Consider the following 26,518-nt stretch of genomic DNA (forward strand, 5'->3'; position numbering starts at 1 on the left):
TCTATTAATACTTTGCAGATGTAGTTAGAAACACTTAGGTAAGGTAAGGGTATTTATATACCACATTTTCAGGCAATTCTGTTTTACATCATCATTAACACTTAACACGAAGACAACAGAAAGGAACACAATAAATAAACATCATGGAATAACAGATTCATAAAAGCCATGTATAAAAGAGATGCAGAATAGTTTAAAAACAACATTGTAAATACAGTAGGAGCAAAAAAAAATTAAAAGACTTATGGGTAAGCAAACGAAAAAAGTAATGTTTTCAGCCACGACTTAAAGGTGGAGATTGTATTGTAGGAAACCTTGAAAGCAACATCCTCGCTTCTTTATTCTCTTAGGGTGGTATCAGCCAATCAGATTGCAGAGCTCCTGCAGACAGAGCCACACACGAAGAAGAGGGAGAAAAGGAAGAAGAGGCGACCCGGCGGCCACACTATTCATTCATAAACCCATCCTTTAACTGAGGACTAAGACATTCAACCGGATGCCTCTATGATCCAGCTAACCCTACAGCGAGATATACAGTGTTCAGTTTTCACAAGGTAAGGCTATTTCTGCGGTATTAAAGCAGCTAGCATGGTGTTAGCTAACCGTGCATTGCTGTCATCGTCACGAGCGCCATACTCCATTCATAAATATGGCAATTTAACGTCGGGTCGCTTCTCATTATAGGCAGCAAAACGTGAGAAATTATTGATTATTTAATGATTTTTAGATATGTTTTAGGATGCATTTGTATCTTAGACTTGTCAAAAACAACATTTAAAAGGTATTTTTATAGGTAGCATTATTATTCTGGAGGGCGGTGGCAGCTAACGAGATGTAAAAACGACTGTAAATTAGGATTTGTAGTTATTTTTCTTATACTTTTTGCGCCGAATTGTAGTTTAATCAAAGAAAACATATACCATAACATATGCAATGGTTATTTTGAACATGCAGGCGAGAAAACATTGAATTGCCATAATATTCAATGCAGTTAGGTGCATCTTTATCTCACGCTACAGTGGAGTCTGGGCTACTTCTTGCTAGCAGTGAACAGTGGTGTACTGTACCTAAGTAACATTTCAGGGACTTGTACCCTACTTGATTATTTACTTTTTTTATACTTTGTACTTCTACTACACTACAATTCAGAGGTAAAAGGTGTTTTTACTCCACTACATGTATTTAATACCTTTAGTTACTTTACAGATCTGGATGAAGGATGTGAAATCTAATCAAGTGTTAAATCAGACTTTAGTTCCACCTGGAGTAAATCCACAAGCATCACTGCAGTATACAAAGTTATTCAAACTAGCTGCACCTTTACCAGCTTTGAGAACACTTTAATGATCAATCATTATAAAACACATCATATATATTATTCTGAAATGGACCAATCTGCACAATGACTACTTTTACTGTCGCTACTTTCAATATATTTTGATGATCATACTTTTCTACTTTTACTGAGTAACCTTTCGAATGCAGGACTTGTACTGTAACAGATTATTCCTACACTCTGGTACTTTTACTTAAGTACAAGATCTGAGAATAGAACTTGAGATCTTTTGAACATTTACACACAAAGTCTTGCCTTTAATTAACCCCAATTTACCCATGAAATGTCTCACATAACATGTAGTTTAGTCATTAGTAGCTGTCATAATGTCAGTTTACTTGTATGGTTAGGAACGCCAGAGGGAAATAAGCTATGACAGAACAAGAAGGGTTTTTAAGTTAAACGATAATCGTACAAGTGTTCCCTGTGCCATGTTTTTATGAATGTCTGGGAGTAACATAGAAATTAGTTCTCCATGTGCACGGGGAGATTAGCAGAGGATTAGGGCTCCACAAGGACAAACAGACGACAATCACGAGGCATTACGTCTTCCGTCACACTGGACCAAAACACTAGCCACTTCTAGAATAACTTCATTTATTCACCTAAAAGTGGTGCTGTTATTTATTTAACAGAGAGATAGAGATTGTAAAGTACAGTCACATCAAAACTTGAGGGAAAAAAATTAAATATTGTCCCAACAAGAAGTACTCGTAGACGAAAATCTGTGTTTATCTTGGTATATATAATATGGTTTGTATGGCACTTTTTATACAATAATAAAGGCAGCTCAAGATACCCTAAGTAAGGATAATACTTACATGATGCTTGACATTAAAAAGGTAAACAATGAACATGGGATGCTATCATTTTTTGGAATTAGCATGGGGAAATAACACACCCTGCATGATAAGATATAAATAATGCTAAATATAAAACATAAGATACTTAAAAGTAACAATAAATACATGTAAAAAGTAAGTGCAGCAGCGCATTAGTATGAAGGAGAAATTAGCAAAAGAGTGTCAGGGCTGTATCATAAAAGTGTCAGAAATATGTGGACCATTAAAAGTAAAACACTTTAAAATGTTACTTAAAGGTAGGGTAGGTAAGAATGGAGAAACCAGCTCGAGTGCGCTAGAATTTGAAAATACACAACCGGAAAAAATCTGCCCCTTCCTCACAGAGCCCCTCCTCCAACACACACGAACGCGCACATGACCAATGAGGGCACGAGATAAGTTTGTGCACAGATGGAAGGCTGACAGGCAGGTAGGCCATCCAGTTACTTTAGCCGGACCGGCTCAGATGATTGGTCGTGCTTTTTACAGCGCTACGGCTTCCACAGATGACGTGTTTTTATATATTTATTGACAAAGCATTTAATGTATTCATGGATATCGGGATGTTAAGAGCATTCCATGGAATATAACAACAAGTGCTTCTGAAGAGAATTACCTACCCCACCTTTAAGAATAATTAAAAGCAATAATTTACCTAAAAAGTAGCCTACTCCTTATGCAGAATTACCCTTTTCAGAATCATCTATATGCTTCTTTTACATTGTACTGTAAGTAATTTAATTGTAATTGTTTATTTGAACCGGGACAGTGCACATTGATGAACACTTTAAACAAAATAATGCTTTCAAATGGAAATGAGCCGGATTTTAGCTTTGAGCTAATTTCCATCCGTAGTCCCGTCACATACAACATGTATGAACATGACATTTGTAAACATAGCAAAAATAAAAACATGATATGCAGAAAGAGCAAGAGCAGCACACACAATTATTTACCACATGGCAGTACAATGTAGCAGCTACGATATATAAGGTGCAAGAGGAGATACCCCTGTGTTAAAGTGCATTTAGCGGTGATTACACTTCTGTTTGTTTCTCAACCATTCTCTGAGTTGACCTTTAAAACTATTGAGAGTGGGACAATCCCGTATCTCAGTTGGGGGGCTATTCCACAATGAGCTGCCTTTAATGGAGAGGACACTTGGTCCAAAAGTTACCCGTCTGCGGTGGACCTCACAGTCTCCTCTGGTTTCTGACCTAGTGCAGCGTCCAGTGTGTTTTTTGTGTGGATGAATTCCCCTAAGGGGGGGGGGGGGCAGTGCATGTAAACATTTAGAAATAAAACACATACTTTTAAAAGACTTAAAATGGTCAAAACTCAATAAATTGTGTGTTTCAAGGATGGTACAGTGGTGGTATGAATGTGGCTTTCTGTCAAACACCTGGATATTTCTCTCGTACAGCTGGTTTCAGGTTTGTGGCACAAGCAAACGACCAGTTTGTCAAACAGTGTTCAATGTGGGTCCTGTATCATTGTTATAAACCAGTTATGGTGGAAGTGGCTGTATCTCTGATTTAATGGTACCACATGTCCTTTATTCAGGTTGTTTGTGTACATTTAAAACATATTTAATGACCTTATTATGTAATTTTATGCCCAGATTTGTGACCTCTCATGATGCTCTTTCTCCATCAAACTTAATTTCGGTCACAAATGGCACTGTTTTCCTGCTAGAAGTAAGAAGTACTTATATGTCATATACCTGACCTGACGAGTAGATTGTCTATAAATGGAATATTTGACAGCAGTTTAATTACATTTTTTTATTGTGTTATCATTTTTAAGTTACCATGACGCCCATTCAGTACACTGCTGTGGGATTTTTGAATCAGAGTTTCTGATGTCTCATTGAGCCTGAAGCCTTTTTCTGTTGTCTGTTATCCCTCATATTTGCAGATTGGATGCGATGAGATCAAGACGAGTGCGTTACTCAATTTAGTTTTGCCACCTTTGACCATAAACACATGCAGATGTCTGCTCCTGATTCAGACTGGATGTGTTTATGGCCTCAGATTGAACTCCTTTACTTCTCCAACACACAACTGAACATTTACAAGATAGCTCTAAATCCACTGATATGTCAAACATCTTAAATGGAGTGAAGCTTTTGTTATTGTACAAGTATTTTTATAATGAAACACATCTGATACAGACAGTTCTCGGTTGTTGATGGACATACATTAAATATATAGATAGATAGAATCGGAGGGATGGTCACACATGCAGAGCACACAGTGACATTTGTTCTCTGCTTTTAACCCATCCTAGAACCAGGAGTCTAGTACTAGGAGCAGTGGGCAGCTATTGTACAGCCCACAGGGAGTGGGGGGAAGGGGGGTGTCTGGTGCCTTGCTCAAGGGCCCCACGGCAGGGCAGGAGGTGAACTGGGACCTCTCCAAGTAGCAGTCCACACTCCATATTTTAGGTCTGGTCGGGGACTTGAACAGGTGACCCTACAGCTCAGAGTCCAAGCCCCTACTGACTGAGCCACTGCCGGACTACTAATTCATATAGTATGATTATGAAGCGATTTAAAGAAAACAATCGGGGATAATTAGCTTTTTAATCATATTATTAAAAGCCTAAAGGTTTTAAACAATATTCTCACTGATCCATTCAAGCGAGAATATGGAAAATACAAGGATGTACTAGCTTATAATATATATTTTTAGCAAGATAAATAATAACACTTTCATTTTGCAATCAAGTTGTCAGTGCCGAAATGACCTCAAGCATAACGCATATTTGCCGTCGCAGTACACAACACTGATTCTATATTTTATACAAAAGTTTATTGATCCTAATATAAATAAAAATATTGTCATTCATAAATGTTTGTTTCAGTCTGAAATATTTGACTAGTTGGTTTCAATCCACCTTTTTTAAGGACGGTGAAATGTCTTTATTGAACCCATGGAAGCTTGTATAAATAATAATAATTTAACCTCAACATTAGGGCTGTACCCGAATATCCGAATATTCGTTTGTTGGAATACTATTCGGGTTTGAATTTCGTTATTCTGATTTATTTTCTTTTTTTTTGAGTTTATTGAAACCTCCAATATCAACGTAAGAGCTTGTGTCTCTTCAGGTATTAAAAATGGTATTCGGGACAGCCCTACTCAACATATACATTTTTTAACATTTAGACTGACGCTTGTTTGCATAACTTTCATAACTCTTTAGAATCTAATTTTGAAGCAAAAAAAAAAATAGGATTCCTGTTATTTTTTGACAGTTTTGTATATATTTTATTTGTTTTTTGATTGGATTCAGTACAGCCATCGTATAAAAATATCAAATAATAGTTAACTTGTCTTGCAAAGCTATTTGATATGGATTGTTTTAGCTTCTTGAGATTACATAGTGAACATGTCACACACCTAAGAAAGCTATAGCTATTTGTAACAATAAGAAGAGCTATTTTAAGAGTCACATCTTAAGAGCTGCTGTCTTCAGAGGAATCTTTCTCTCGTGTTGCGTTCCAGCCTCTCATGGTTTCCCTCAGTTGTGGAGTTTGACGAGCAGCTCTGTCTCAAGCTATAACAATGATGTTTTAGCTGCCACCAAAACGGACTCTTTAATGTTCTGCTCTATTAATAGCCTTTAGAAATGGTAAGTACTTCTAAATATGGACCTAGTAGTAGAATACTTGGTTTTGTGTCAGCATACCAAAAATTTGTTTCTGGTGGATGATTTTGGTTTTAAAAAATGTGTAACATATATTTCTTTATGGTCATTGCTAACGATGGTCTTTTAATCTTTAATTGTGATTCTGATAAACTGGCTAAGCTGTTCATTAGTTGTCGTGGTCATTTCATTCATTGTTAAACCTTGAATGATGTAGGGCTGCTCGATTATGGCAAAAATCATAATCTCAATTATTTGGGTCAATAATTGATATCACGATTATTAAAAACGATTATCCATTTACTTTGAAAACTTCCATTTATTGAAAAAACAAATGTGAATAGTATGTTTTTAACAGTTGATTACCCTGAACTCTAAGTATAACTCAACTGAAAAACCAATAAAAAGAAGAAAAAAAAAATCGTTTTATTTCGATTGAGTTGTTTTTATAATCGTTGCAAGCCAACATCGTAATTGCGATTAAAACACGATTAATTGAGCAGCCCTAGAATGATGTTGACCAAATCTCTTTTTAAGGTTCTTTCTTTATTGGTAAGAGTCTATTTATAAATACCGGTACATATCATATTTGCTAATGCAGTTTTTCAGATTTCCCCAAATTGATAAGGCTTTCCTTTACCATATTTGGTTTATGTGTCTTTGACAAGTTTTAGAGTTTACATTTCAAAATATATAAAACTTGTTATTTAAACATCCTGATTGTATGCAAGCCAATGAACTTCTTGAAGATGAAATGAAACCTGCTAATTCATATAATCTTTGCAACACACACGGATGCACTTTCCCTCCCTCGTCGTCTGCTTTTGTCTCTCAGCCGACAGCCTTTCTGCTTCAAAACCCTGCAGAGCAGCAGCTGAAGTTCGATGAATATCTGCACCTCACAAAACCTTGAATTACAAAAGAGTCACAGTCAATCTCTGGGAAGGAAGATAACAGATAAAAGACTCCGTGTGTCTCTAGTCTTTGTGATTACCAGCGCTTCGTGTCGTGCGTTGTGCTTCGTTCTCACATCTTATCGGTGCTGTTGGCGTGATAAATGAACACCACATACAGAGGTGTTTCATAGAAGTCTGCACCAGAAATACTGCAGTTAGCTAATTAACCTAATAGACCTGGCGTAACATCGGTCCCTCACGATGAGCTGCAGATCGATCCTGGTGGTCTTGAATGTTTCAGTGTAAATTCAAGGTCTGTTTTCCCATGTTGAACTGCTCTTTCCTGACGCGGCGGCTCCATGCTTTGGGCAGCATTTTGGGAGAATTTGCATGAGCTTTCTTGGCTTCAGCCGGCATGCCATCTGGGCCGGCAGCGTGACCATCGCTGAGAGGAATATTGGCCTTTTTTTTACCTCTTGTTTACAGGGATCGTTTTGTTTTGTGCACTTCATGAAGGGTTGTGTTTTTATTGCAAGGGAATTATCTCTGTTGATATCAGGGTGTAGCCATGTTTAACCTGCTGATGAAACTAACCACCGTTCAACATCATGCATCCTCTATGCAGTCCTACTATTAAAGAGGACATATCCTTCTGATGTTCAGGTGTATATCAGTATGTAGTGTCTCTACTTTAAAGAGTCCTCTCCTGCTGATGTTCAGGAGTATATCAGTATGTAGTGTCTCTACTTTAAAGAGTCCTCTCCTGCTGATGTTCAGGTGTATATCAGTATTTAGTGTCTCTACTTTAAAGAGTCCTCTCCTGCTGATGTTCAGGTGTATATCAGTATGTAGTGTCTCTACTTTAAAGAGTCCTCTCCTGCTGATGTTCAGGTGTATATCAGTATGTAGTGTCTCTACTTTAAAGAGTCCTCTCCTGCTGATGTTCAGGTGTATATCAGTATATAGTGTCTCTACTTTAAAGAGTCCTCTCCTGCTGATGTTCAGGTGTATATCAGTATGTAGTGTCTCTACTTTAAAGAGTCCTCTCCTGCTGATTTTCAGGTGTATATCAGTATATAGTGTCTCTACTTTAAAGAGTCCTCTCCTGCTGATGTTCAGGTGTATATCAGTATGTAGTGTCTCTACTTTAAAGAGTCCTCTCCTGCTGATGTTCAGGTGTATATCAGTATGTAGTGTCTCTACTTTAAAGAGTCCTCTCCTGCTGATGTTCGGGTGTATATCAGTATGTAGTGTCTCTACTTTAAAGAGTCCTCTCCTGCTGATGTTCAGGTGTATATCAGTATATAGTGTCTCTACTTTAAAGAGTCCTCTCCTGCTGATGTTCAGGTGTATATCAGTATGTAGTGTCTCTACTTTAAAGAGTCCTCTCCTGCTGATGTTCAGGTGTATATCAGTATGTAATGTCTCTACTTTAAAGAGTCCTCTCCTGCTGATGTTCAGGTGTATATCAGTATGTAGTGTCTCTACTTTAAAGAGTCCTCTCCTGCTGATGTTCAGGTGTATATCAGTATGTAGAGTCTCTACTTTAAAGAGTCCTCTCCTGCTGACGTTCAGGTGTATATCAGTATTTAGTGTCTCCACTTTAAAGAGTCCTCTCCTGCTGATGTTCAGGTGTATATCAGTATGTAGTGTCTCTACTTTAAAGAGTCCTCTCCTGCTGATGTTCAGGTGCATATCAGTATGTAGTGTCTCTACTTTAAAGAGTCCTCTCCTGCTGATGTTCAGGTGCATATCAGTATGTAGTGTCTCTACTGGGACATGTCTCTAGGGATTGGATCGTCTGAAATGTATCGATTCCGGTTCTTATCGATTCCCCGTTTCCATTCCAAAATTGTAAAAGAAAGATGTCAAATGTTTAGATAACAAAAATGTCTTTATTCTTTTTAAGCTTTAACTGACATTTTTTACCAATAAAAAAAAGACATGCAATAAAAATGTATTACACAATAGCTATCCATCTTTAGTGTTATGAAGTGACGGAGCCGTGCATGCTGGTATCTCAACAAATCAAACCACATGCTGCTGATCCGTTGATGCGTGACGTCGTCGCCACGTTAGTACAGGTCCTTACAGATAGCTACGTAGCCTTAGCCTACGTCGGTGCTGATGTGTAAGCTTTCTTTGCAATACTAAATATTCCACCGGGTTGCCGCGGCGCAGACGGACCCGGTGGAATACAGGGTCTACCGCGTTTAGGAACCGTTAAGCAGAACCAAAATTGTGTATTTTGTAGGGCTGCTCAATTAATCGTGTTTTAATCGCGATTACGATTATGTATTGCAACGATTTACGAAAACAACGTCATCGAAATAAAACGATTATTTTTTTATTATTATTATAACTTTTTTTTTTTTTGGGGGGGTTTTCAGTTGAATTATACTTTAAGTTCAGGGTAATCAACTGTTAAAAACATACTGTTCACATTTTTTTTTCTCCAATAAATGGATGTTTTCAAAGTCAATGAATAATCGCATTTAATAATCGCAAATACAATTATTGACCCAAATAATCGAGATTATGATTTTTGCCTTAATCGAGCAGCCCGAGTATTTTGTATGGGTACCCGGCATTTTCTTTTCAGTTCTCACCTGGAACCGAGTTTTGGTTCCCAACCCTAGTTCTGATAAACAAGATAAACCGAGTGCAAGCTGAAAGTTAAGGTGGATAAAGCACTGTTGATGCTGTTATGGAAACCACCTCTTATAGTTGCTATGATCTTTTCAAAGTCCGTCTTTTAAACCATTACAGTTGACCAGCAGAAAATGATTTTCCTCTGAACTCAAAGCAGTTTCAGGAAATGCTTGGTTCCTGTGTTGTTTTTTAACTCAAATATAAGAGTCGTGCACCTAATGGAGACTACACACCTTTGGCTAGAAGTGAATATAACTCAAATGGTCTTTTATCAGGTGATGGACGATGGAAAAATGTCTATGTACATTATTTACAAATTGTCAGATTTACCAATAGTGGAAATGGCTATAAAGAATGGTGTAATTTTGACGATATAAAGAAATAAAACATAGTGTATGTATGTATACATATATAACTCACAGCAGTTTGTGATGTAAGCATTATGATTTAAAGCTGCTTTATAGTAACATGACAGCCGGTGCAGTGTGTGTGTGTGTGTGTGTGTGTGTGTGTGTGTGTGTGTGTGTGTGTGTGTGTGTGTGTGTGTGTGTGTGTGTGTGTGTGTGTGTGTGTGTGTGTGTGTGTGTGTGTGTGTGTGTGTGTGTGTGTGTGTGTGTGTGTGTGTGTGTGTGTGTGTGTGTGTGTGTGTGTGTGTGTGTGTGTGTGTGTGTGTGTGTGTGTGTGTGTGTGTGTGTGTGTGTGATCAGCAATGTAATCTTCTTTCCTCAGAGACACTGACGGCATTCATTTTGAGGCTGAGTATGAGTCAGTGTGTTTGAACAGTAGCCAAAGATGAATATAAATCCCTTTTGTGTGAATAGCAATTATGGCATTATTTCTGGGAAATCCAAGCCAATGAACATTTACTGTAATTATTAGTCTGCACCACAAGTTAAAAAGCATTGTACTCTTGTCTTTAAAGATGGACATGGCATGTTATTTGCATATAAGCAAATGAGAATAAGCTTTATCCTTCCACACCCGAGTCTTCCCTCTGTCACTTTACAACTTCTTAACATTTGACTATTTCTGTAAATCTGCGAAATTGAGTTTCTCCAAAAAGAATAATGTCAATTAAAACTTGTGTTTTCCAGAGGTCCTTAAAGCTCATTAGTTTTTTGGAAGAAAGTCATTTTGCATTAACAAAATATAAATCACTAGAAAAATCTCAGTTGATCAAAACATCCAATTATTTATTTTGAGTACATTTTAAAATGACTTTAACTCTGTAAATGCACACAGTTTTGAAAGGGTATGGTTATTGAATTGAAACCTCATGTCTTTAATTAAGTCTGTAATAAAATGTGTATCCAATTCTTAAATGATTGAATATTAAATAGTTATGATCAGGACAGCTGTTGGAAAAAAAGTAAAAAAGTCCATTATTTGTCGCTTTTTTGTCCTCTGAGTTTTAAAGTAAGATTATTTACTGTTTTAGATGAACAGATTGTCTCTCATATCAGTATTTGTTGTTCCGTTGTGTCATGTTGGATTGCTTTTGCAGAATTCCCAAATAATTCATCTTTATTTTTACCAACTGATGGTCGATGTCTTTTTTAATCTGGATGCATTCCCCTCCAGCTGTGCATCCGCAACCTCCTTACTAACACGATGTGCTGCAACATTACACACAAGCTGAGCTGCTACTTTAATAAACAACAGAGACAGGAAGTCGACCTCACTACTTACTTTTCTGACCGCTTTTTACTTTCTTCTTACATGTTGAACACAAATACCTGTACTTTCTACATCTTACATGTTGAACACGAATACCTGTACTTTATACTTCTTACATGTTGAACTCAAATACCTGTACTTTCTACTTCTTACATGTTGAACTCAAATACCTGTACTTTCTACTTCTTACATTTTGAACACAAATACCTGTACTTTCTACTTCTTACATGTTGAACTAAAATACCTGTACTTTCTACTTCTTACATGTTGAACACAAATACCTGTACTTTCTACTTCTTACATGTTAAACACAAATACCTGTACTTTCTACTTCTTACATGTTGAACACAAATACCTGTACTTTTTACTTCTTACATGTTGAACACAAATACCTGTACTTTCTACTTCTTACATGTTGAACTCAAATACCTGTACTTTCTACTTCTTACATGTTGAACTCAAATACCTGTACTTTCTACTTCTTACATGTTGAACACAAATACCTGTACTTTCTACTTCTTACATGTTGAACACAAATACCTGTACTTTTTACTTCTTACATGTTGAACACAAATACCTGTACTTTCTACTTCTTACATGTTGAACTCAAATACCTGTACTTTCTACTTCTCTCATTTTCCAAACAGGCTGGTTCCTTTAGTCTGAATGTGTGTTTGGTGGCGTGGTCATTATTATTTAGAGTCATTGCGCGCCTATTGATTTGAACACGATCCGTGTATCCATCATTTCCTGGTCTTCTCTAAAGAAGAGGGACCAATGGAAACGTTGTCATGTTGCCGTTGGTCACCATGGAAACATTCATTAGCTAACAATGACATTATTGTTCTATTAATATAAAGGGAGGTCAGGTACTCTTTAAAACAGCTGCTAGTTATGGGTACTTTTTACTGAAGTACATTTCAAAGCCTCTTTACTTTGACTTGAGTAAAGAAGTTTAGTCAGTACTTCTACTTTCACCAGAGTATTTTTAAACACGAGTATCTGTACTTCTACTTGAGTACAGGAAGTGTGTACTTCTACCATCTCTGGCAGTGTTTTGGGATGGATGTTAAGCTGTGCAACATGGCGGTTAAAAAATGCAGTATTTAGTATTTCAGTATTTCAGCAACATTTCATAGCTTGACTGTATATTCTTTTATGTCATCTTAGAGGTGAGCCATGGCTGAACCGACTGCCCCCCGCCCCCAGAGGAAGATGTCCACCGCTGGGGAGAGTGTGTACAAAGTGCTCGGGCTGGAGAAAGGAGCCACAGCTGAAGACATAAAGAAAGCATACAGGTAACCGTCTGATCACACAGACATCTTATTATTATGTATTTATTTCAACAAGAACCATGCACCATAACAAATACATTGTTACGGAAATCTTAGACCTAGTCAATACTGTGGAGATATACAAATCAGAATGATCAAACAATAAACTGGTGAAACAAAACAGAGTTGTCTTTCTGGTTCTTTATTCGAAGCTTCGAAGACACAGGTCTCACAGAGTACAGAGTCATCTGGAAGAGTGCGCCCAGAGTAAAAGATGCCTGCAGGTTATATAGGATCTTGTCAGTTCAACAACATCTCGTCACTTGTCAAGGAGGGGCCCTGGCAGGAGGGATAAGCTTTCCAGAGGAACAGAAACTGTCAATCACTAATAGACTCAAACATGAACTTGTTCAGCAATTGGAATTGAGGAAACTTGTCTGCAACAGATGAAGGAGACAAGAAATGAGGAACTAGATTATAGAACAGGGAAACCAACACAGGAACTCGCCCATTACCCTGTGCTTGGCACCCAGACACTCACAAGGACCTCTTTCACCACTCGGTGCTTTAGACCCCCCCTGACCTTAAATGTCAATCATAAGGCAAGCAAAGGACATGAACTGAAATTCATCACCCAGACCTTACTCCTACGTCTAACAAAGGGTTATGAGCTAAAATACATCATTATGGAAACTATTGCATTTGGTTTGACCATATAAGGTAACATATCAAGTTTACACTACATATAGAGTTTCCCTACATATATAAAGTTTGCCACTACATTCCCTCCTTTTGATCATACTTTGATCAATTATGAAAATAAGTCAAATGACAGGATAGACTGATATAACACATCAATGAATACACCCCATCACCGGTTTAAGTAAACACATCACAAATATATCATAGAAAACTGGCTGTTTTTGCGGAGGACAGACTCCAATATAATGTAAGCGTAAGAGGAGGGTACATTCAATTCACATGGATTATATTGTAGTGTCGATTAGGGATGTCCCGATCACCTTTTTTTGCTTCCGATCATTTGATTTTGACAATTTTCCGATACCGATTTTTCCCGATCCGATCTTTATGCAATGCATTAAGAGAAAAAAAAGAAAAAAAGCATTCAAGTTGTCCCTTAAGGTTATTTTTTTATTTAAATTGGATATTCTATCCAACATGGATATAGCTTCTTTCTTTCACAGCAGCATTGGATCAGTTCAGTTGTGCAGCATTGGATCAAAACAAAATAAAGCTTATCAGTACTCGTTAGCTTACTGCTACAATTAGACACTGCGCCCACTCTGTTGCCAGATTTGAGAGAAATAAGCAACCAGGTCTATGAAGACAAGCCCCAAAGAAGCAACACATACATGATGTTGTGTAATTTGAAACCAAAACTAAGGCCTCAGGATGACTTTAAGACTTGAACATGGTCATTTTTGTTTTGTAACATTGAATACATTTTTTTTTAAAAGTATTTTTTTTTTAAAAATATCCCGATCCCCGATTTTTTTCTTCCGATCTTTTGAAAATCACGTGATCGGCTCCGATCCCCGATCACGTGATCGGATCGGGACATCTCTAGTGTCGAATTCAGTCTCTGTCTCTGAGTCTAGTTCACTAGCAGCGAGTCGACGGAATGTACGAGGAGATATAAGGTTAGCGTAGGTGTGGCGCATCCTAGGATCGTCGTGTAGTGGAATAGCAGCATACTGAACGAAAGCCGAGGATACCATGCTAGAGACGCATTTCTTCAGTATTGGAATAATGAAACAGGTACAAGTGATTAATAGGCCGAAAAGGGGGGTGTAATTATTCTAGCCAGCCATGCTTCCCACCCACCCGATGTAAGCCAGGACCACCAGTCCCATCCACCCGCGTTGGATATGTCATCCGCTTTCATGTCGGCCAACAGGTTGTTAAGATGTAGCACGGTGTCAGTGATGTTTGGTGGCGTTGGGAATGTAAGTGCAGCAGGAGTCACAGATCACATGACACAGGCCACCCTTTGAGGCGAACAACAGATCAAGAGCGAATTGGTGTTGCATGAGCTTGTTCCTAGAGGCTATTATGAACGGGGTCAATGCCTGGAAACCTTGTGTTGTCTCGTAAGTGAGGTTTTCTAGACGAATGTGTAAGACATGTACGTTATGGGCATTGTTTACTGTACCCCACCATGGCAGCAGGCCGCTAACGAACTTAGCCCCAGCAGACGTCAGATCTCTTCTCACTTTGTGGTGGTCAGGATGTTGGAACTCTGGGTAATGATGGGTTGTATACATTAAGGACGTAAGGACGGTGACTGCTGGATTCAAATCCACTAGAGCGCATGTACCTATCCAGACGGGAGCTAGAACTTGATAGAGCTTGTCGCCGCACAACCAAACGTAATCTTGTGGCGCGCTAAACCCAGCATCACTGGGCCAGACCAAAAGGAGAGGAGTGTGGTTAACATCAGGGAATGCAATGGTGGAATAGATTCTTCTGTCTGTCTGCCTGTCTGTCTGTCTGTCTGTCTGTCTGTCTGTCTGTCTGTCTGTCTATATCTATCTGTCTGTCTGTCTGTCTGTTTGTCTGTCTGCCTGCCTGTCTGTCTGTCTGTCATTCTATCTGTCATTCTGTCTGTCTGTCTGTCTCTGTCTGTCTGTCTCTGTCTGTCTCTGTCTGTCTGTCTCTGTCTGTCTGTCTGTCTGTCTGTCTGTCTGTCTGTCTGTCTGTCTGTCTGTCTGTCTGTCTGCCTGTCTGTCTGTCTGTCTATATCTATCTGTCTGTCTGTCTGTCTGTCTATCTATCTATATACAGTAAAACTGGCTTTGGTAAACAGTTAACTATTTACTATCCAATCACAAATTGAAGATGAAAATATCCTAAAAAGTTCCAGATCTTCCTTCCCTTCACGTCTCATTTCATTTCCACTCTTCTTCTTCTTCTTCTCCCACATCAGGAAACTAGCTCTGAAGTACCACCCGGATAAAAACCCTGACAACCCGGACGCAGCGGAGAAGTTTAAGGAGATCAACAACGCCAACTCGATCCTGAACGATGAGACGAAGAGGAAGATCTACAACGAGTACGGCTCCATGGGCCTGTACGTGTCCGAGCAGTTCGGAGAGGAGAGCGTCAAATATTACTTCCTCATGTCCAAATGGTGGTTCAAGGTGCGTTCACTATCTATTAGGATATTTAAAGGTCCCCTATTATGTGTCCCCTCTGTGGAAAGAGACTCTGAAAGTCTCAGGAACAAAGATTCTCTCTCTTTTTGTCCTGATCCATTTCTATAAAAACCCGTCTGAAAATGAGCCGATCAGATTTTGGCCACTTTATGATGTCATAACGATTTTTGGTGTTTCAGCCAATCAGAGACAGGTTCTGTATATATCTGAGACCTGTGATATATTGATGAAAAACAGTATAATAGGGGACCTTTAAATCTATTACTCAATGCATATAGGTGACAACAAGTAACGTTGGTTAACGGGCTTGAAGGGGTCTGCAAGATTAATTTAAAAAAAATAATAAGTCAGAAAGTAATTAATATATTTCAAAATCCTTCCTTCTATCTTTTATGTTACCCTGTGTGAAAGACTGATAAAACAGTTATTTATTAAGGTTATTAAATACCTTCATTTCCCCACAAAGCTCTGAGTCCTTAATATGCCAAAAATAATGAACTAAACGTACATTCGGTTTACACAACGTTAATACAGTCATTTGGATTTATCGACATTCTTCTGACACCCTACTGTTTGCTGTCATATGGCAGACTTTCTCATTTTAAAATTGTCTTTTTAATTTAAGAGGTTTTTTTTGTATTCCTTTATTTTTTTTCATTATTTTTTTTGTTTAACTTTTTTTTCCTATGTAAAAAAGATAGAAAAACACTCAATGCATGAACATAAATAGGTGTTAGTTCATGCCTTTTGGAATTGTTATAAAATAAAATAAACAAAATTGGCTCTCAAAAACATGCAAATTCAGTTTTCTCCAATCGTCTGCCTTTTCCAAAATGAGTGGGGGATGAAGTATTAATTGGTACTATCTCATTTAAGTCAAATTTTGTAGCCAATTAATGTATTGGTGTCATGAAATCTTGAATGTAATGTCATTTTACACTCACTCATCCTGTTAAAACATTTTAATTATACAAAAAAAAAAAAAAGATATATATATATATAGGCGTAAAATAACTCCAACGAATAAATGAATAAAAACATGCTTTTAAACGTCCTTGTCGCTGGTTCCCTCCTGCAGGGTATGGTTCTGTGCTGCACGATGTTCTCCTGCTGCTGCTGTTGCTGCTGCTGCTGTTTCTGCTGCGGGAAATGTAAACCGCCCGACGACGAAGAAAGCTACCAGTACGTCAACCCCGAAGACCTGGAGGCTCAGATCAAGGCGGAGCAGGACGGAGGTGAGAGGTCGTCACGTGACCCTGATGCTTAGGAAAACTGTCACACTATATATATATATATAGAGATGTGCAAAATTAGCATTTCAGCACTTCCTGTTCCCTCACATCAAAGTCAATGCGTCAAGGTTAGATGCCTGAAATAAGGTCGGTGGTTAACACAAGCTAAAAGGATATTTACGTCTTGTTCTACGACATGAAATACGTCAGTAAATGCTCCACTGGTGAATGTCTGAAGCTACTATGTGTCTTAAAAGATGGCGCTTGCTAACAAGTATCAAAATAAAACTGCTAAATGTCATCAAGCCGTATATTAGCCGCCTTTAGCTTTGCAGTGAAGTGCAAAATAGAAATGGGATTTGATGCAGAGTTACAGCCACTCACTATTTAACATGGCTTTTCATTGTCAAAAAAAATTGCATAATGAAGGAATAGCACCGAAATGATTTAAATAAATGTTATGTTGCAACTTTTGTTCTACACGTCCCTCTTCTCCTTACTGTTTCATTAAAAAAAAGCTGTTCAAATTGTTCTCTTGGTCGGAGATTAGACGGTGAATACAGTAAAGGTGCTTATTTTTGGTCACATGACTTTGCTTTAAACCCTCAGTTACTTGACTTTCTTCATGTCTACTCATGTTGAAACAGCGTCTGTAGGAACATCAGTCTTAAGAAGTTAAACGACAACCAACCAACCTTTAAAGCTGTCTATAACTCCACCAGTGATTTTTTTATTTTTTGTATAACTTTTTTTGGATTCCACAAATATATAACATACATGTGGATGTACATAGAAATGACACCCGCCTCGGTTTACAGTCCACTCAAATCTACATGATACACACACACACACACACACACACACACACACACACACACACACACACACACACTCACACTCACACTCACACTCACACACAAATACTCACACACACACACACACACACACACACAAATACTCACACTCTCACACACACACACACACACACACACACACACACACACACACACACACACACACACACACACTCACACTCACACTCACACTCACACTCACACTCTCTCACACTCACACTCTCACACTCACACACACACACACACACACACACACACACACACACACACACACACACACACACACACACACACACACACACACACACACACACACACACACACACACAAATACTCACACTCTCACACACACACACACACAAATACTCACACACACACAAATACTCTCACACACACACACACACACACACACACACACACACACACAGATATTCTCACACACACACACAGATATTCTCACACACACACACAGATATTCTCACACACACACACACACACACACACACACACACACACACACACACACACACACACACACACACACAAATACTCACTCACACACACACTCTCTCACACTCACACACACACACAAATACTCACTCACACACACACTCTCTCACACTCACACATTACCCCTTTCCTTCTAAGTCTTAGCAAATGATACATAAATACAGACATTCATTTCATTCTCTGACCTCACGCTGGGTACTCGGTACAGACCGGTATGTTTACAAATCCTCCAGTGATTTTCAACTTGCTCTCACGCTGCAGGATTTCGTGTTTTCATGCTCCCCTCCCAAACAGGTTACACAGTAATCATAAGCCAGCCTAAATCGAACCTGGATCCAGAAAGTGCAGAGGGCCAGAGTCAACCCATCCCTCTGCCGATGCCCATGCCTCCCCCCGAGTCCCAAACCTCACCCAGTGCAGCGGGGGAGGAAAACCCCGGAGAGACCCTCCCAGAGTCCAAATGACTCGTAAGAGCCGCCTCGTCTAATTTAAAGGTCCCCTATTATGCAAAATCCACTTGTCTTTTCTTCATCAACATGTGTCCCCTCTTCTCCATGTCTCTTCTACATCAACATGTGTCCCCTCTTCTTCATGTCTCTTCTACATCAACATGTGTCCCCTCTTCTTCATGTCTCTTCTACATCAACATGTGTCCCCTCTTCTCCATGTCTCTTCTACATCAACATGTGTCCCCTCTTCTCCATGTCTCTTCTACATCAACATGTGTCCCCTCTTCTTCATGTCTCTTCTACATCAACATGTGTCCCCTCTTCTCCATGTCTCTTCTACATCAACACGTGTCCCCTCTTCTCCATGTCTCTTCTACATCAACATGTGTCCCCTCTTCTTCATGTCTTTTCTTCATCAACATGTGTCCCCTCTTCTTCATGTCTCTTCTACATCAACATGTGTCCCCTCTTCTTCATGTCTCTTCTACATCAACATGTGTCCCCTCTTCTTCATGTCTCTTCTACATCAACATGTGTCCCCTCTTCTCCATGTCTCTTCCACATCAACATGTGTCCCCTCTGTGGAAAGAGACTCTGAAAGTTTCAGGAACAAAGATTCTCTCTCTTTTTTCCAGATTTCTATAAAAACCTGTCTGAAAATGAGCTGATCAGATTTTGGCCACTTTATTATGTCATAACGATGTTTTGTCTTGTGTAACCATTAGCCAATCAGCAACCAAGGTAACCCCCCCCCCCCCCCTCCTTATCACCTAAATCTCCTCCTAGAGCACCTTTGAGTTCCTTGTAACCAAATCTCTCTCAGAGGGGCGTGGGGAGGGGCTCCTTATTTTCATCTAAAGTAACAGACAGAGAATCAGCACTTTGGAAACAGGGCTGAAACAGAGGGGATTATGGGTAATGCTGCAATGATCTGTTTGGTGTTTCAGCCAATCAGAGACAGGCTCTGTATATATCTGAGACCTGTAACATATTGATGGAAACAGTATAACAGGGGACCTTTAAGTGTTTCGTCGCCTTCATCCGTTTTGTTTTGCTCGTCTGTCTCGATGTTCGTGGCTCATCATCGCTGCTGCTTCACTCATCCATAACAACACCGCCCTCATTGTCCCATTAACTCTGAACTGTTTTACTCCTCAAGTCGTCTCGTACATGCATGTTGTCTCCGTGTGCTTGTCGTCAACATGAAGTCATTGTGCTGCTTGCATGAACTGCTGCCAGACAATAAGCATGGCAGAGTAATTGGCTGTACTTAGATGTGTTGGGTGCAGCATCTTGTACTAACTGCTTCTGTTTGAGTGTAAGATGGTTTGTAACTTGTTAGATTTGATTCATTACATTTTTTTTAATGCAGATTTTATTCAAGAAACGCAGCAATATTCATTATTTGACAACATTTTAAATTAAGTAAAATTACATGACATTCACACAGAAAAAAAAGAGTATACATAGATACTTGATATTACAATATGATTAATACATCTAATTGTGGAGTGTGAGTGTTTTGGCTAATTCATAGATTAAAACCGTGTCTGTTTTTATTAGAAATTGTCAAGTTTTCATCGTTTTACGTTAGTACTGTATGATGAGATATTGTAAGGTAATTTTCTTAGCTTTTCTCCCTCAGGAAAGTGACCCTGCTGAAGAGCCTCAACTAGCGGAAGCAGGTCAGTACATACTGTGAATGCTTTTTTGTTTTGGAAAAGCATCAGAAGTATATCAAATAAAACAATTTTTTAAGTCAAGGCAAGTTTATTTATATAGCATCTTTCAACACAAGGCAATTCAAAGTGCTTTACAAAAAATGAAAGACATTAAGAAAATGGCATTTAACTATATGCAATATATATATGCCGTTAATAACTGCAATAGAGAGGGGAAGCCCCTCCCTTTCCGGGGGAGCTCCATGGGACCTTATTTCTGAAAAAGTATGTATTGAAGTCAATGGAGAGAGAAAGATTATCTTTTGATCCCGTTTGAATCGTGCCACGAATTACACATATGATGTTTGTCAATTTAAAAGATAATTTTGCAAGTAAAAAAAAAAGAAATGTGTCGTAAAACTGTGAAGTAACACTTTATTTGTGTGAAGCCGCTCAATGAACTACATCTCCCGTCTCGCACCACACACCAAGACGGCCGTCAGGTTGGCACATTTCACTTCTTTCTTTCAGAAAGAGGTGAAAAGTATTAAAAGAGGTGAAAATCACTCCAAGTCTGGGCATGTTGAGAGCTGTGCATACACACAAGGGGAGTTAGTCGGTTCGTAAGAGCCAGCATGCGGGACCGGGATTCTGGGATTTGTAGTCTTTCTAGTTGCGTATTTTTTATTTCAACAGTTTTACGACAAACTGTGACTTTTTTGACATGGAAATGATTTTTTAAGATTGACAAACATCATATGTGTAATTCGTGGCACAATTCAAACGGGATGGAAAGATAATCTTTCTCTCTCCATTGACTTCAATACATACTATTTCCGAAATAAGGTCCCATGGGTCGGAAGTAGATGGGCGGGACTTCGCCTCTCTCTATACACCTGGCTGCTAAATCCTCAGAACTGTTACAGGATGTGTATTTTGTACATTGTGTATTTTTTTAATCTTTAATATTTTTTTTATGCATGCTTCTTGGTTAACATTAAGCTGTCTTTGGCTCTTTTCTGCTGTAACAAATGTAAATGTCTCCTCTGTGGGACGAATAAAGGATTCTGATTTTAAAACCGTCATTAAAAAGCAAAGATAATGAAATACAAATAAAAAAAAAAAATACATGCAAATTATTTTATACAGTTGCCGTACTCTCAGTCTGACCCCTGGATTTTCTCCCTTTTTTAGCCTTTGGACCCCCCGCCTATGATCCACATCCGATCCACCATCCAGACCCTCACCTCCATCCTGACCTCTCCACCAGCCTGATCCACCCACCAGACAACACCCGTAAGGTGGGCACTTAAAGCCTCTCGGCCCCCTCCATGGAACTCAAGTTATGGAGGAGTATTCGTGCAAATTAAACTTCTGCATGTGCTCTGAAAATCTCTTAAGTCCCGTTTCCACTTCCAGCCTCTCACCTGGCTCAGATGTGATTTTTTTCGCCAACAGTTTGAATCATCCTGGGCTCGGCTTGGCAAACATTCCTGGTACTAATCCGTTCTTAACCTCCCATTACAACCACTAAGGATGTGACACTGGGCTTAAAGATGGCACCAACAGAGGGCTAGAAACATCAAGGAAAGAGGGTCCTCACCATGTATCCGCTCTCAACATCAGGACTGGTTTAAACGTCTCCTGCGTCACCCTCCATTTTGGAAGTTTGGAACCTTTCCTTTTTACATTTCTTCCCCTTTAACTTGTCTTGGAGCTTTCCTCCAAAAAGGAAAACTAGCAGGTTTTTGGGGACGTGGAATTGGATGCTATTTGTGACGTCTACATCAGAAGCCAGCAGCACGACGACGTGGGTGTGGAGGATTTCCTTTTTATTTCCTCTCCATCGAACAATTGCATTCAGTTAATTGTTGCATTAACACCTTTCAAACAAGCTCTTGAGATGCCAAGTGCGTTGGTTCAGAATATCCTTTTGAAGAGAACATTTTGAATCTGGAGGCGTCTACATTTCTCATGAACGTAGGAAACTGAGGAGGTGGGGGGGGAACAGAAGACATGTGACGCAGCAGCAGAGACTGCCTGATTTAATGTCTGAGCCAAAACCTGGAGCTGGAGCTTTGCAGCATGGATCGGGAGTCGAGTCTTTCCTCCCCAACATGCATGCATTTTTTCCCCGAATGCATGCCAACCCATTCTGTACAGCACTGGAATACTACAGTCTACAAACCATCCCACAACAATGAAGAACTATCTACATGCAGACTCTGGTTACACATGCACACGTGCACACACACACACACACGCACACACACACACACACACACACACACACACACACACACACACACACACACACACACACACACAGATAAACCACACGTACATTTAGTACCTACACAGACCAAACCCGCCAACACACACACACACACACACACACACACACACACACACACACACACACACACACACACACACACACACACGCACAGATAAACCACACGTACATTTAGTACCTACACAGACCAAACCCGCCAACACACACACACACACACACACTCGTACCAGCCCGTATGTCATCGTGTGCCATCCTTGGTTTAAAAAAAAAAAAAACAACTCCTGAAATAATCTACGGACTAAATGGACAATATCAGATAACATTTTATTACTTAGTCATGTGTTGTTAAGTCTTTGCGCTCCTTGCAGTCAGACTATATGTTATAGACGCTCCATGTAGTCAGCCATCCCATAATAATCTCTGGAAACGCCATTTCCTCTGTAAGCCACAGTTCAGTTTGTCAAAGCTGTTTGCACATTATGCATTTGGGGTCTATGCACCTTGCAAAGCGGGTCTGTTAACAATACACTTGGGTTTCTTTTAATCTTTTAAACTCGGTTCAGGGTGTTTCATCTTATTTCATCTTATTACCATAGCAACACGTAAAACATCCACTAACCATCTATACTCTCAGGTCCAGATTCACTTAGACTGCATTGCAAGGGGAATCGTATCTAATTTTATGAAAACTCAGTTACTTATTAATAGCATTTTTAGTTTTCGTTACATTTTTATTTATAGAATCATTTGTGATTGAAATTGGACGGAGGATTCTTCCATTAAGATTCCCTTTTATGCTTTATATGGGTTTCTGTGCATGTCAATGGTCTGCAAAGGCTCAAATGAAGGCTGCAACGCCTCCATTGGACTCCTTTGTTTACTCCAACACATTGTACGTAATTGGCTAAGGGGCGGGCCATCTTAAGGTCCTTACACACCGAGCCGATTTTCGGCGTTGATAGATGTCAGGCCGTCGATGAGCGTGTCGCCCTACTCAGATCGGTGTGTACTGCACCGTCGTGCCAACACCTTCCACTTCGACATGTCGAATCGGGAGGCCGTCGGCCAAAGAAATCACTCTGATTGGCTGTTCAGCTTAGCGAATCAGTGCATGAGAAGCGAAACGGAAGTGAGGGACCCAAACAAACTATTAAGAAGGCAAATCTGAGGTTTAATTCACCTCCAGCTCTCGACACAGGTTGGGGAAAGCCCTGTGAGCTTCTGCTGGAGAGGGAACATGGAACGCACATGTTTATATCACGCAGTCTGTCTTCTGGTTGTTGCCTCTTTTTAATGATGAATACACACTACCGCCGCCTACTGGTAAGGAGAGTTATTGCCACTCACGCATGCGCAGTTCGTACGTGCTACTTGGCCGTCGGCTGAAGTCTTTGCGGTGTGTTCCAGTGAGACACGTGGCCAAGACGCAGGAGACGTGAGGCGACGCTCCGTCGGGACGTGTTCAGTTTGGTGTGTAAGGAGCTTTAGAATAAGTCCTCTGTAAGTTCTGCATACATTTCCCCACCCCCCCCCGGCTTCCTGTCTAATTGACAGTGATGCGCCTTGAACTATAAACAGCAGTGACTGAGCAGAACATTTTTGATGTCATTTTGGTGTCTAATAGCTTGGATTCCCTGTAAGTAGAGCGTAACATAATCACATTTACATGCAGGTACTTTTAACCCTAGCTTTCCATTTCTAGTGTTGGTTGTTTCCTTTCTGTTGCAAACCTTTTAGTGAATCTGGATCTGTGAGATGTCGGTGATCTGACTTAAAAACACACATTTATGCTCACTTCGTACACCTCTCAAAATGTAAATCTCTGGTCTTTCGCATATTCCCTTTGGATCCTGGTCTACTAATTAAAAAGCACATCACTCACAGGTACTTTTTAAGCAGCTGTATCCTCTGTTAGGGCTGCTCAATTCATCGCAATTTCGATTTTGGCTTGCAACGATTATAAAAACAACATAATCGAAATAAAATGATTATTTTTTTTCAGTTGAATTATACTTAAAGTTCAGGGTAATCAACTGTTAAAAACATACTGTTCACATTTTTCTTTTCAATAAATGTATGTTTTCAAAGTAAATGGATAATCGTTTTTAATAATCGTGATATCAATTATTGACCCAAATAATCGAGATTATGATTTTTGCCATGATCGAGCAGCCCTACCCTCTGTAAGTGTTCTAGCTAACCTTTTATTTTCTTTATTTGTCTGTTACAATGTCATCAAATGTTTGAAAAATGGCCAATGCAAACCTTTTAAAGACTGTTATCTTTGTGTGAATCGCTCCATGTGCTGCTGGAAATTATTGTATAGTGCGGAGTAGTGTTAATTTTAGGCGAGTTATTTTACATTTTTATAACAAATATTGTCCTTTCCATGTGGCAGGGTGACATTTAAAGTGCATTCCTTTGCTTTTAACCTGTGTAGCTTAAGCTAAATTCATCTCTCAGCTGCTTGACATTCTTTATTATTAATATTATTGCCTGTTGAATTGCAATGAGGTAAAGTAGACCTACGTAAAGGACCAAGAAACAAGCTCATCGCTCCAATCTGAGAATTACAAACTGATCATAAACCAGCTATAAAAAAGAAATACCTCCATCTCTCTTAATTTTGGATTTGACTTTGAAGGATTACATATCAGCTTCAGAGGAACTGTCCGCAGACTGAAAGGTCATTATTTCAGTTTTCTAACGTCTAAAACTTTTAAGTATTATAACTCGTCCCGTAACATTTCAGGAATAATTATTTTTCTGTCTTTCTTCAAATCTTGTCAAATCACTTGAGCTGTAAAAGCTTTGAGTTCACGGAGGAATGCAAGAAGACATATTATTTATTATTTTTGTAATTGTTGTAAATAACTCCTAGGACGGCAAAGCAAGTGACAATATTCCTCGTCGTTAATGGACTTGTTTGATGAATTGTTGTCTGTTTTAACAGTGTACATACATTTTTCATTTGTACGTGTAACATAGGAATATACAACGGCGTATTAAGGCCATTGTGGGTAAAAAAAGAAATGCAGTGCTGGAGCAGAGGGGCAACATATTAAGTCAAAACTGAGTGAAAGTCAGGGGCTTATACTTTTCCGCCAAAAAAATCGCGGAAATGTGCAAATGTTATCCGTTTTAATCAAACTGTACTTTTTTTAATCTGAGAGAATATCAGAATCAGAAATACTTTATTAAAAGGTGGGGTAGGTCATTTTGGAGAAACCAGCTCGAGTGGCTAGAATTTGAAAGTACGCAGCCGAAAGAAATCTGCCCCTTCCTTCAGACTTCCTGACAGAGCCCCTCCTCCAACACATGAACGCGCACATGACCAATGAGGGCACGAGATAAGTTTGTGCACAGATGGAAGGCTGACAGGCAGGTAGGCCATCCAGTTACTTTAGCCGGTCCGGCTCAGATGATTGGTCGTGCTTTTTACAGCGCCACGGCTTCAACGGATGAATTTTAAATGTATTTATTGCTATCGGGATGTTAAGAGCATTCCATGGAATATAACGAGTGATTCTGAAGTGAATTACGTACCCCACCTTTAATGTAAATAATTCTCACCATATTACCCCCCTTCCTCGGCTCAGTAACTATTATTCTTAACTTACAAAGGCCCTAATACGCCGTTGTAGAAATACCTTATTTAAATGTAATATTACTAAAAAAATTGGCTATGATGGGCGCTTTCGACATGTTGCTCAACGTCAGTCTCTAAAGTAATTTGTGTGTCGACTTTAAAATACTGGCTTAAATTCTTCGTGCTAACCCGATAGCAACACCATGCTATTAACGGTTAGCATGAAGCTAACGCTCTGCCATGGGCAGGTGGATGATTTTGATGATCTGTGTTCTCATTACTGGATGAAATTGCGTATAGAGCAACATGACAAAGACTATTTTAGTTAGTATGTCAGTCATCGTCGTGGTTCCCTGTGGACGATCTGTAAATGAGTTGTTATGAAATTCAACCAAATAAAAAAAGGGGGATTTTATAACTTCC

At 39.2% G+C, this 26,518-nt stretch overlaps 1 protein-coding gene across 2 annotated transcripts; it reads left to right on the top strand.

The window, feature by feature from the left end:
* Window positions 1-382: 382 nt before the first annotated feature.
* dnajc5ga (DnaJ (Hsp40) homolog, subfamily C, member 5 gamma a) lies at window positions 383-26,518 on the top strand. Of its 2 annotated transcripts, XR_013801375.1 has the most exons (8): window positions 383-554; window positions 12,225-12,352; window positions 15,276-15,489; window positions 16,583-16,739; window positions 18,395-18,567; window positions 20,195-20,234; window positions 21,405-21,511; window positions 21,669-26,518. XR_013801375.1 is itself a non-coding variant. In XM_079643261.1 (7 exons), exons 2-5 carry the CDS (start codon window positions 12,234-12,236, stop codon window positions 18,562-18,564), a joined length of 660 nt encoding a protein of 219 aa, XP_079499387.1. In that variant the 5' UTR covers window positions 383-554; window positions 12,225-12,233; the 3' UTR covers window positions 18,565-18,567; window positions 20,195-20,234; window positions 21,405-26,518. The 2 variants fall into 2 exon arrangements, 1 of the variants encoding a protein (XP_079499387.1); XM_079643261.1 differs by having other exon boundaries at window positions 21,405-26,518.

This window comes from Notothenia rossii (genome assembly GCF_949606895.1).
Source record: "Notothenia rossii genome assembly, chromosome: 8".
Classification (NCBI taxonomy): Eukaryota; Metazoa; Chordata; class Actinopteri; order Perciformes; family Nototheniidae; genus Notothenia; species Notothenia rossii.